Here is a 13,189-nt window from a genome sequence, read left to right as displayed (position 1 = left end):
ACTAAAAAGGGTAAAATAAAAATTTATTAAATAAAAATAAAAAACCCCGACTGCGTAAAAATAAAAAAAACTAAGAAGAAAAATGTATAAGCCCAGTAGTTTAGAATGTATTAAGTACTACCAAATAACTACACCGTTGAAATAGTTTTATAACTGTACACACATAAGACAAATCATAAATTCAAAAGCAGAATAGAAGGATCAACAGTCGGGCCCATTTAAATTTTACGGGGTTCTTGAATCAGAAAGGAATGGGCCCCGAATGTTGATCTTTCTATTCTACTTTTGAATTTATGATTTGTCTTATCTGTGTACGGTTGGTTATAAAACTATTTCAACGGTGTAGTTATTTAGTAGTACTTAATACATTCTAAACTACTGGGCTTATACATTTTTCTTTTTAGTTTTTTTAGTTTTTACGCAATCGGGTTTTTTATTTTTATTTAATAATTGTTTTCTTAATTTTAAAATTTGGTTTCAAAAGATTTTTCTTAAATTTATAGACAGTAGTAACTTTTAAGTGTACAATTCCAAACAATAATAGTAGTAAATAATAATAATAATAAGTAGGGGAGTGTGGCCCAAAGCGGGTAGGTTTTCGTAAAGCGCTCGAAAATTGTAGTTTTTGGATTTTTATCGCAACAATTTCGGTTTTATTTCCTAGCAGGGTTCTTGAATTTCAAAAAAAAAGTGACTTTTGTATTATTTTAAACCCAGTATTTATTTATTATCGAACTTTACAAACATTTGAAAAACCCACTTTGCCTTCCAGGAAGCCCAAAACGTTTAAACTTAACTAATTGTGATTTAGCACATTTGGCAATCAAATATGAAGTTATAAATCATTAACATAAATGATTATTAAAATATATGTATGAGACAGTTGTACTTATCCAATTTAAAGTCAGCACATTTGTTTATAAAACATAAAAAAATAACTGTATTTAATAGACAAATTAATTGCCATCCTAAAAAATAACTTTTTAAAGTTATACTTATCCTATTGAAATAGAAAATCTAAGTCAGCACACGAATCAATAAATATACTGTTACAAATTCTGTAAATAGTAATTATTGTAGTAACGTAACCTGTAAATAGTTTCCCGTAATGAATATACAGCCCCTATACATTCGGCTGAAGTATACGATCCCCTATTTTTCATTGATAAAATTTGCGAAGGAAGAGAAATAAAATAACGGTCTACGATTTTCGAGAAGCATTTGGAATCTTGTGGAATATTTGAGAGCTCTCTTTTCGGTGTGTATAAAAACCGTTACGCTGGATAAAAAATTCAGTTTCGAGTTAGTTTTTGCTTGTGAATCGTTGCAGCGGAACGCTGGAGAGCATTTATTGCTCTGTTTTGTGAAGCCTTTTGAGCTGTTGTTTTTCGTATTTGGAAGTAAATACGTGTGTAACCGTTGAGTTTACGGTGTTGTGTGATATTTGCTTAATTGCTGATGATTAATTTAGCAGTTGTTGACGATCTTTCTTGTGCATAGTGTAAATAAATTTCATGTATTTTTAATCAAGAACTGTGTCGTCCTTTCAAGAAAGTTGGAAGTTGCACCGGATCCGTTACAATACGATTAAATCCTATACCCGCTATGCCCGAAGTCACGTTTTTAATTTCAATAATTATAACCTTAAATTTAAAAAAGAAACAAACGAAATGACTATCACAGTTTGTAGGGGGATGGTGTCAGAATAACGTAATATTATTGACAATAAAAAAAAAGCTGGTCTTCGACTAGTCATAAGTTACAAAACTTAATTAGAATTTTTTTTTAATGTATCATTTTTTAAATTTTAAGTCTGGTAGCGCCATGTCGCTTCACTGCTGCTTTGCTGGAACTGATTAAAACTCACGGGTGTTCATGTAAACACGGCAGACGTATACATCGCCGCTTACACACCATGGGGGGGGGAGGCATACGAAGTATGACCTACCCGCTTTGGGCCACCCTCCCCTATTATTACTATTATAAATCCTCATATATATATAGCGAATTCACTGATCGAGCAACGCTCTGACGTCATCAACAATGAAACTCGCGCCACAGCATGATAATTTGATCATATTTTTGGTAATGTTTGACACGAAGGGAAATGCACTTAACTGTTTTACTAGTAAGACTGTCATTTTAGGAGAGTGAAGAAACGAAACGTTGCCAACAATGAACGCTATCTGCTGGAGTTTAGGGATCATCCACTGTACATAAAAATTAGGGAGCCTCCGCTATTATAACTGCATTGTTTTACAAAATGTATGACAAATATTGAAAACTCTTTCAATGTAAAACATAATATTGATCATTTACTAAGAATAAAAGTTTCTCTGCTTGAGTTAAGCCTTGCAAAAAAAAAGTGAATTAACGGGAGCTGTCACAACAACGAAACTAAATTCTCGGTGTACTGTTAATTTTCTTTTAGAATGCAATAAATTGTGAAATAAAGAAGCAGTGACAAACGTATAGACCTTCTTGAACTAAAATATATTCCATTGCATAAGTTGAAAAATTTAGGAAGACGTTCCTTGCCTACTGAATCGAATTAATTTAATTCATCTATACTAATAATATAAAGCTGAAGAGTTTGTTTGTTTGAACGCGCTAAGCTCAGAAACTACTGGTTCGAATTGAAACATTCTTTTTGTGTTGAATATTCCGTTTATTGAGGAAGGCTATAGGCTACAAACATCACGCTATATGACTAACAGAAGTGGAGCAGCAGTAAAGTGAAATCAAATCAATAATAATCACGATGCATTTTTTGTCGCATGAATAGCTCGTACTTATGTTGCTCGAATAGCTCAGTCTTTAAAGCGCTGGGCTAGCAACCCTAGGGTCTCGGGTTCGAACCCGGCTGCGGGAAGTTAAGATTTTCAGCATTTATTATCCGGCTCATTAAAAAATTAATTAATAAATCAAGGGTTTTTATTTATCTTTCATTGAAAAATGTTTTTTCGATTTTCTTGTATTACGGAAAACATCGACGTGGATAAGGGTGTGTAATTTTTTACCATATGTATACATCCAGTAGCGTACCTAGCATGGGTGACGCCCGGGGCGGTAATTTGTGGTGTCACCCCCCCCATAGACGCAAAAGAAGGGGGGAAATATGGACACATAAAAACGTGATGTTCATGCAACTTTCAGAAACAACAACATTTGTGTTATAACGAAATTTTAAGTGGACTAATGTAGAAAAAACAAATAAAAATGGGGAGTCCGGGGGTTTGTTTACCCCCGGAAAATTTTAAAATTTGTAGTCTTAAAAATGCATTTTAGGTTCATATTTTTCAAAAACTTGCAATTCCACTTAGGGTGTCACCCCTCAGAAGGGTAACACCCGGGTCGGACTGCCCCCCGTCCCCCCCGAAGTGAAGCCACTGTATATATCATATATATATTACAGCGTGATGTACTTATAATAGTTTTATTAATACACTAGCCGCCTTCTTACGCCATTCGCCTTTCTATGCAAGCAGCCACCTACGGCGGCTGTTTGGTTAACTTGTCATTTACCTTTTACTTCAAGTTTGCCGCCTTCGGCGGCTGTTTAAATAAATTTGACAGCAGTATTAATCAATCCAACTCTATCTTTTTTGTGCCATTCACATTTTTAAGCCAAGATTGCCGCCTTCGGCGGCTATCTACCCGTATGATCTATCTCTTAATTTTCCATCTCTATTTATTTTAATCTCCCCGCCCATTTCTTAGAAAAAACAAAGATCACTCAAAAAATCGCTTTTTTTTATTTAAGTAGAGCAAAAAAAAAAAAAAAAAAAGTTATCTCCAAAATTCTTCATAGTGTGCAAAAAGTAGCGTTTGACAACGAAAAAAAAATCTCGTTGTTTTTATTGATAGAAATGCGCACAACTATGAAATGTAACCTAATATAGTTACAGCAAAACGTCCAGCTTGGGCGGGGGGGGGGGGGGGGGGAGGGGGATGGAAAAGAAATAAATGCAATCCCTAAATAAAACAAAAACAAAAAAAAAAGGGAAAAAAAAAAGCAAGCGCTGCCGGAAAAACACGTGGTCATCACTTCATAAAATGTAGAAGTAAGCTATATGGGTAAAAAAAAAAAGATTAACATTTGTTTGCGATTAAGATTCCATCCTAAATATCGAATCGAAATCCAAATAGTGACGTCAGAGACAAAGATTGAAGAACGCTTTTTTTCGACCGATGCGTGGAAAGACATGATGTGTTCAGCATTAAAAAAATTGTAAAAAAAAACTATTGCGTATTTTTAAGAACTTTTTTCTTCTGAAGAGGGCGAAATGTTTTTACTATTACCAACTTAAATTTTAGAAATGAGGCTTTGATACTTCTCGCAGGATGATATTAAAAAAAAAATAAAACCCAGGAAAAAATGCAAATTAAAGGTTTTTTCAAAAATTCATAAAAAATTCAAAAACTGCTCTATCTTCAAAATTTTTTCATTCATCATATTTAAAATTAAATTTCCTACACTATACTACAAAAAATATTTGTGTAGTGCTATTGGATCGGGGTCTGTGAGGTAAAACGTAGTAAAAAGTGCAAAAAACTCATAAAACATTAAATAACTTTTTTTCTAATTAAAATTTCAAAAATCGAATCCCGAGGTGCACATCTTCGGAAAAAAACTGCAACTGTATTCCAAATTTCATCTTTCTAGGCCTTACCGTTTTCCCGGGAAGCGCGCCACACACACACACACAAACATCTTATTTTATTATATGTATAGATTGTTGTTCTATTAACGCAGGTGAAACCTGGGGCACTGCTAAAAATAAATAAAGGAAAGTATAAATTGTTTATTACTGACCCAGGCAACGCTGGGTTTCTTTGCTAGTTAGTTATGTAGTGGAACATATTAATGTCATTAATTTAATGTTTGCTGTTGGTCATAAAAAGATTCCTGCTGCCTTAAAGTATAAATTAGTATACCAGGTGTGATGTCCGTGGCAGTACTCGTTGGCGAAACTGGAGAAGAGGAGGAATTTGCAATAGGACTAGTCCGAGTTTCTGAAAGCTGTTTGTCATTCGGTGGTTTCCCTTTTTGACTTGTAGGCGATCCTTTCAGACGATCTCCCACGACCACTTGCTTGAGAGGCTGATTGGTAGAAGTAGTCATCGTCTGGCTACCGAAGATTTCCTCAAATACCGAGTACATGTGCCACATCTGGCGAGTTACGTCATCGCCCTGTAGAATCAGTTCCATCTGGAAAAGAAAACTACGGTAAAAAAAAAGAGTCGAAAACTTTGTACTGTGGAATAAGTAAAGTGACACAACGTGTATAAAGTACAAATAAAAGCATTTAAAAAAAAAGAGTTAAAAACTCAGCAAAAAGCTATTTCGGAGCTATCAAATGTAAGCCCCTTCATCAGTGCATAAAAAGAATGAATGGTTCAGCAAAGTAAATAGGAACCGGAAACATGACGTCAATGAACAGCAAGGACACCTATACTTAGGAACCGGAAACATGACGTCAATGAACAGCAAGGACACCTATACTTAGGAACCTATACTTGACGTCATGTTTCCGGTTCCTTGCCTATTTACTTTGATTCCTTTCATTTTTCGTTCATTTGTCCTTTTGTTTTGCATTGCTGAACCATTCATTCTACTTTTTATGCACAGATGGATAAAAAAAAAAAAAAAATCAGCCCCCACCCCTTGGAGCGATTGGCACTAAAATTGAGCCAATGCCTGTTTACATATACACTACATGCAGAGCCGGATTTAGGGGAGGTCAGGCGGGGCTACTGCCCCGCGGCCTCGACAACAAAGGGGCCCCCACAATAAAATGTTTAAAAAATATTCTAACTTTCACGGGTCAGCAAATTTCAGTTTTTTTCCCTCCCAGACATTTTTTTTTTGTATTTCTACAAAGAATGCTTGCACAAAAATAATATTATTATCGACATATCAGATAATAATAATAATACAAAAAAATAAATAGCAGTAACTTCAGGATGCATTTACAATAAAAGTGCTGATCGAAAATATCGGCTATATACATATATATCTCAAAATATTCGGATATATATCAAAGTATTGGATATTTTCGAGAATATGATGATCTTTTCGAACCCTGATTAGTGGCCTCCACTCCTTCGTTGCCCCGGGGCCTCCACACTTCCAAATCCGGCCCTGACTATATGACCAAAAGTATTGGGACACTTTCAAAAATTCACATTTTTAAGGATTTCTCAAGAAATAAAAGACTAATTACTTAGTAACTTTTGTCGCATAAAAGGTATGCTTTAGCTGTCATTTTCCATTAAAAGTTATGTATTTAGGGGACCATCAACAAATTGAGGAAAGCAAAAATGTTTTTTGATCATCGTTCATGTGTAAATAGCTGAGAGTAAGCTGTAAATTTCAGAAATTAGTTACCTCGCCATGTACAATCATTTTACGTACTTTCGAGAAAATATCATTGATATTCATGAAAATATAAACATTTCTCTCTGAACTACGAATTTTATTTGAAGGTTTTTGGCTCATAACACGTAAAGTTTTCTATCAAAGCTTACCAAACTTTCAGAAAACTTAGCAGCACACAAGAAAAGTATTATATTAGAATTTAAAATTAAAATGTTGAAACTTTGATTAAATATGAACGTTTTAAAGCAATTATTTTTTTTTTTTTGTCTGCGCATGCGCGAAAGATAGCCAATTCATAAATTTCATAATCCAAACCCCAACTAAATTCTCCAACTCATATTAAAATTCCAGTTCAATATCTCAAAAATTCAGAAAGTTATCAACGATATAATGAGCCGAATTTGAACAGATCTTGGATAGGCGACGACTCGTTAGGAGTCGTTCGCAAGTTTGCAACATTTGTTTGCAATCGTTCAGTGTGATTCGGGATAAAAACAGATTATTTGCGAACGATCCCCCACGATTCGCAGTTTGCCCAAGAGCTATTTAAATTCAGCTTGTTAAAACACTGATATAACTTTTTGAATTTTTAAGATATTGAAATGAAATTTTATTATGAGTTGGAAAATCTAGTTGGGGTTTAGATAATAAAAGTTATGAATTGCTATCTTTCGCGCATGCGCAGAGAAAAAATGATTGCTTTAAAACGTTCATATTTATAATCAAAGTTTCAAAATGTTAATTTTAAATTTTAATATAATACTTTTCTTGTGTGCTGCCAAGTTTTCTGAAAGTTTTGTAAGCTTTGATAGAAAACTTTACACGGCAAAAAACGTTCTATAGCTCATCCCCCCTTTGAATTTTTGATCTCAAAATTGAATTAGCACCTGTACATCTTAGGGAAAACATATGGATTAAATTTTGTTTGATTCCGCCAGTTAATTTTTGGGGAACAGCAGGCACGCATAATTCGAAAAACGTCCCATTCCTCCATCCCCCTTGAAGGAATTCGCGCCAAAAACCAATGGGCACAAGTTCACATAAGTGCAAATATGTGTATCAAATTTCGTTCGATTTCATGGGGTAGTTTTTGCTGTAGAGTGGCCCAAAAAAAAAAAAAAAAAAAAAACGGTCATACACACACACACACACACACACACATTTTCCAAAAATGGTCGAAATGGACTCAGCACACCTCAGCACGTTGGGACTCAAGAAGAACGAATGGACTCAGCACGTTCGAATCCATCAAAACTCGAAAGTCGAAAATTTGCAAGGAACCAATACCTTCTCCTATATATTAGACTAGCAGTATCCGCACGGCGATGCCCGTGCCCCCCTGTTTTTATGCAAAGTTCGGCGCCTACGGCGACTGTCTAAATAAATTTGGCAGCGGTATTAATTAATCTACAGGGTGTATCAGTACAGCGTTTACGGACTTTCAGGACAGATAGATTACACCTAGACGATGGGAAACCACATATAGCAATGCATGTCGGAAACGCTTTCCTGGCGCGGTAGTGACGACACAAACCACCAAAAAGAAAAGACACGAATAAGAAAAGAAAACATGTTTTTTATCCTTAGTACAGCAAAAAACTAAGAAAAAAGAACATAAAAGAGCCAACGATCGTCATCAAAGTAGGTGTTCGAAATTACGACCCCGGGCCGTGATACATGCCTCACATCTTCGGCGCATTGAAGATCGAACGTCAAAGCGAGCTCGACAACAAAAACCGCGTGTGCGCATGCACCGTCATCTGAAGCTTCGGTTTACGTAACGACATCTATCTTACGTAACGACACCAGAGAAAAACTTAAAAAAAATTTTTTTTTCGATATTCGTTGTAATAAATGCATTCAGAAAAGGATGGACTTCTAACATTCGATTAGGATGATTGCGTAATCGGTATTTAAATCTTAATACTAAGTTAGGATGTGAGTAATTTCACAGTTTTTTGAGTAGATAAAAAAGAAGTCCCAGTTAATTCTAGAGTTGAGCTTCGGGTCGTGTACCGATCCTTTTGGCTTGAGAATAGAAGATTCGCCCTCCCCATAAAGATCAAGATTGGGAAAATTTTCTGACTGCCTCAGTGGCAAGTAAAGGCAATACAGTTGAACCCGCTTATAGCGAGCCCCGTTTTAACGAGAACTCGGATTTAGTGACGAAATAAAAAATATTTGGTTAAGTCAGTGGGTCAAAACTCGCTTTCAACGAGCGAACCCCGCTTAAAGCGAGCAATATTTTTGTAATGCACACATGTCTGTTGATTTTCTCCTCAGAAAAAAATAATCTATTTTTTGAAAAATTCCATTATCATTTTGAATTCAACCGAAAGTTAAAGATAAGACATAAATCATAAGAAAAAGTGATGACACGACCCTTTTTTTGAAGTTCGGGAAGTAGAGTAAGAGTTGTATCATTTCTGAGATATACTTCCGAGGATACTGTAGCTGAAGAGGGGGGGGGGGGATTAAAGTGATCACCATGACGACAAATGTGAAGAATTTGAAGTTAAAAAGCCGTAGTCCTATTTGACTTCTAAAGAGCAGAAAAATTTCGAACTACAGAGTGTCCGAGAAAGATCCGTACAACTTCAAAAATTTATTGAAAAAGAAACAATAGGGGAACAGCGAAACTAATTCGTACATTAGATAGAATAACTCAAAAAGTTTTTTTTTCCTATAACTTAAGTTATTACCTAAGGAAATTTTTACATGAGAACCTTTCGCAGCACGAACGAATCAAGACGATAATCCAATTCCACATTGAGCTTTCTTCACGCGATCCGCCATTGAAATAACTAAAATGCTTTAGTATTCCTTTGCGTGACATGTCGGACCATGTATGGTCAGAAACATATTGCAGAAAAAAACTTTTTGAGTTATTCTATCTAATGTACTAATTAGTTTCGCTGTAACCCTATTGTTTCTTTTCAATAAATTTTTGAAGTTGTACGGATCTTTCTCGGAACCCTGTATTTTGAAGCCACAGATGCAAATGACGATGTTTTTCGGACCCCACGTTCCCCGAAAACAAAAACAAGAAAGAGACAATAAGACAGTTCAATTCAAATAACCAACTTCTTTGCTACTGTACAGAAATATTAAAAAACAAAACAAAACGGGCATGTACAAATTTTTATGACTTTTTTCGCGAAACCGTTTCTTACGAGCCCTCGGTTATAGCGAGCAAATATGGCGATCAATTCGCGTTTGTTATAAGACGAGTTCAACTGTATATCAGTCGTAACTCATTTTTTTGCTAGCCACCAATTGTTTTGGTAACCGAAAAAAGTAACAAAATAATTAATTAGCTTTTAAATTGTTATTAAAACATAAAAATTATCAGTTTCAATAAAAGTTCACGTAACTAATTAATGACATCAATGTTATTCGATAACGCAGGTGGGGGGGGGGGGTTGTGAAAGTAGTGCCCTGGTGGCGAATGGTACTAAAGTTTTTCGTCGCCAACTTTTCATTTTAGTCGCCACGCCGCGAATGGCTAGACCATAGACTAATAATAAGAGTAGACCGAGCTTTCCCAGACTTGCTGATGAAAAAATTGGTTCAAGGATACATCATGTGACTGGTGGGAGGCTTGGCGAAAACTTTGGCAGCATGGTTGCTAGGTGGCAACATTATCTATAGTTTGGCACTCGACATGTATTTTAAGACGTAATGTGTTTTCATTATAATTGTTTTCCAGGTGCAGAGACTGAACTGTTTTTCTTTTAGTTATGCATTATTTTTACATTAGTAGTTAGTTTTTGATCACAGTTTTCAGTAACTATTATTTCATTCGGAACTGCTACCTCAGCGTTGGCGTGAACGTAATTGCGTAAACGTTTTGCGTTAACGCAAAAATGTACTGAACTGAATCTTAAATTGAAATTGTAGGTAAAAATCTTACCGTTTGCCGATTCTTTTTGGGCGCTTGCATCTTTAATTGCTTAGAGAGTTATTGAAATTGACTAAAGGAACTGCACAATACTATCTAAACGAAACACTCACTATATTAACAAAATATTTACAACTTAGAATAACAATTTTACAAATCGGACTCCATAAAAGATCATCCTTCCGTGTTCCATCAATTCTATTTATTTTATTTCTCGCGGGCGTTGATCGTCTGCTACGATCAACGCCCGCTGTTGCTAGGATATCCACCAGTCACATGGTTTGGTTTATGAGCAGCAAAAGGGTTGCCATAGCTCGGTCTATTCTTATTATTAGTCTATGACATAGACTGACTGGTGGATATCCTAGCAACAGCGGGCCTTGATCGTAGCAAACGATCAACGCCCGCGAGAAATAAAATAAATAGAATTGATGGAACACGGAAGGATGATCTTTTATGGAGTCCGATTTGTAAAATTGTTATTCTAAGTTGTAAATATTTTGTTAATATAGTGAGTGTTTCGTTTAGATAGTATTGTGCAGTTCCTTTAGTCAATTTCAGTAACTCTCTAAGCAATTAAAGATGCAAGCGCCCAAAAAGAATCTGCAAACGGTAAGATTTTTACCTACAATTTCAATTTAAGATTCAGTTCAGTACATTTTTGCGTTAACGCAAAACGTTTACGCAATTACGTTCACGCCAACGCTGACGTAGCAGTTCCGAATGAAATAATAGTTACTGAAAACTGTGATCAAAAACTAACTACTAATGTAAAAATAATGCATAACTAAAAGAAAAACAGTTCAATCTCTGCACCTGGAAAAAAAAAATTATAACGGAAACACATTACGTCTTAAAATACACTTCGAGTGCCAAACTATTGATAATGTTGCCATCTAGCAACCCTGCTGCCAAAGTTTTCGCCAAGCCTCCCACCAGTCACATGATGTATCCATGAACCATTTTTTTCATCAGCAAATCTGGGAAAGCTCGGTCTACTCTTATTATTAGTCTATGGGCTAGACCGCTGATCTTGATATTTACCTCTTAACTGCAAAAGATTAACGTAGAACACTCCTTTTCATTGCGCTCGTTTTATGCTGTATACGTTTTCCGATAAGTTTTAGCAGAGGTGGCGATTGGAACTGAAACAGGGGGTGGGGTGGGGGGGTGGAGTGAAAAAACGACAAGTAAAAGGTATAGGATTTTTAGCGGCAGAAAAAAAAAAAAAAGAAAAGAAACAGAAAAAAAAAGTACAAAATTTTGCTAAGGCTGGTTTTTAGAGCATATGAGTGGTAATTGGTGCAAATTAAAAAGCTTAACTCACATTTTTCTCAAGATTTCGATGAGTTATGTACACAATAACGTTCCCCAAAGAAACACTTAGACATGAATCAGACTTATATTATTTACACCAAAGAATTTTGAGATGTCACAAGCACTTGGTAATAATTGCACTAAGCAAGTATGGTTTGTTTAAGTAAAACAACTGATTTAATGCTAATATCTTAACAATGAATACAAAACTAAAAGTTACTGCTTGTGCTAAATAATGTTTCGTAAACAGATATACGAAATGAAACAAACAATTATGATCTGAAAGTTTTGACACTTCTGCTTTTTACTTTCTTCTATATCTAATATATAGAAGAAAGTATTGGATTCGTGCAAATTTTCGAATTTCGAATTTTGACGGATTCGAACGTTTTGAGGTGTGCTGAGTCCATTTCGACTATTTTTGGAAAATGTCTGTCTGTCTGTGTGTGTGTGTGTGTGTATGTATGTATGTGTGTGTGTATGTATGTGTGTCACGTCTGTGTGTGACCAGTTTTTTGTGGCCGCTCTACAGCAAAAACTACCGCATGAAATCGAACGAAATTTGGTACACATATGTGCCCGTATGTGAACTTGTGCCCATTGGTTTTTGGCGCGAATTCCTCCAAGGGGGGTGGAGCAATGGGACGTTTTTTGAGTTACGCGTGCTTGCTATTCCTCAGGAAGTAACTGGCGGAATCAAACAAAATTTGGTTTATATGTTGCCATTAACAGGAACAGGTGCTGATTCAATTTTGGTGTCAATAACTCAAACGGGGGTTGAGCTATAGAACGTTTTTTGGTCGTCAATTGTGACTGCTGTATCTCAAGAAATAATGAACGGAATGAAAGAAAAATTTATCGGCAAGTAGCCCTTAGTGGGTATAAGAGCTGATTTTATTTTGGTGTCAACAGCTAAAAAGGGGGTAGCGCAATCGCCCGTTCTTTTTTTCCATTGTGAGTACCCTATCTCAAGAAGTTATGCTACGTTCTGGTTGAAATTTGGAATATATGTGAATCCATACGTAAACAGGCTTTGGTTCAATTTTGACGCCAATCGCTCCAAGAGGTGTTGATTTTTTTTTTTTTTTTTTTTTTTTTTTTTGCGAATAAAAATAGCTTTATTAATGCAACAATAAGAAAGATAAATCGTAATAGATTGTCGTCTGCGTATTTCTCGTGATTTTAATTGTATGGAAATGATCGGAAATATTATCTCAATGATTTAAAAATTTTAACTGTTGCCATCTTATGTTTGTTAACAAATAAAATATTTGTAATTAATTCAAGCAAGGCTTTTAAAATAACTTTCAATTTTCGCACTTTGCTTTGCTTTTGCAATAATTCAGACATTGGGATAGTCGTCAAGTTTTTGCATGTGTAATTTTGTTTTTGTTGGGAATATTGCTTCCTCGTCAAGCATGGGGAGGGATCAGAAAAAAAAAAAGAAAAATATAGAAGAAAGTTTCGTGATGGCCACAACATACTAGTTTAAAAATAATTTCTAGTTTTGGTTCCTAAATTGGAAAATAAAATAAATAAATGATCCATAAAAAGTGGGTCCCCTCCCCTTCCCCCTCCGAATCGCCGCC

At 35.4% G+C, this 13,189-nt stretch overlaps 1 protein-coding gene across 1 annotated transcript in view; it reads right to left on the bottom strand.

Moving 5' to 3' along the window:
- LOC129220981 (uncharacterized) overlaps nt 1-13,189 on the bottom strand; it is a 116,656-nt gene that overhangs the window by 20,872 nt on the left and 82,595 nt on the right. The window contains exon 2 of the mRNA XM_054855417.1: nt 4,939-5,212. Within this exon, the coding sequence (XP_054711392.1) occupies nt 4,939-5,212 (274 nt within the window). The remainder of the gene's footprint in view (nt 1-4,938; nt 5,213-13,189) is intronic.

Source organism: Uloborus diversus, chromosome 4 (genome assembly GCF_026930045.1).
Source record: "Uloborus diversus isolate 005 chromosome 4, Udiv.v.3.1, whole genome shotgun sequence".
Taxonomy (NCBI): domain Eukaryota; kingdom Metazoa; phylum Arthropoda; class Arachnida; order Araneae; family Uloboridae; genus Uloborus; species Uloborus diversus.
The sequence above is the reverse complement of the archived record's forward strand: the minus strand, read 5'-3'. Positions and strand labels throughout refer to the sequence as shown.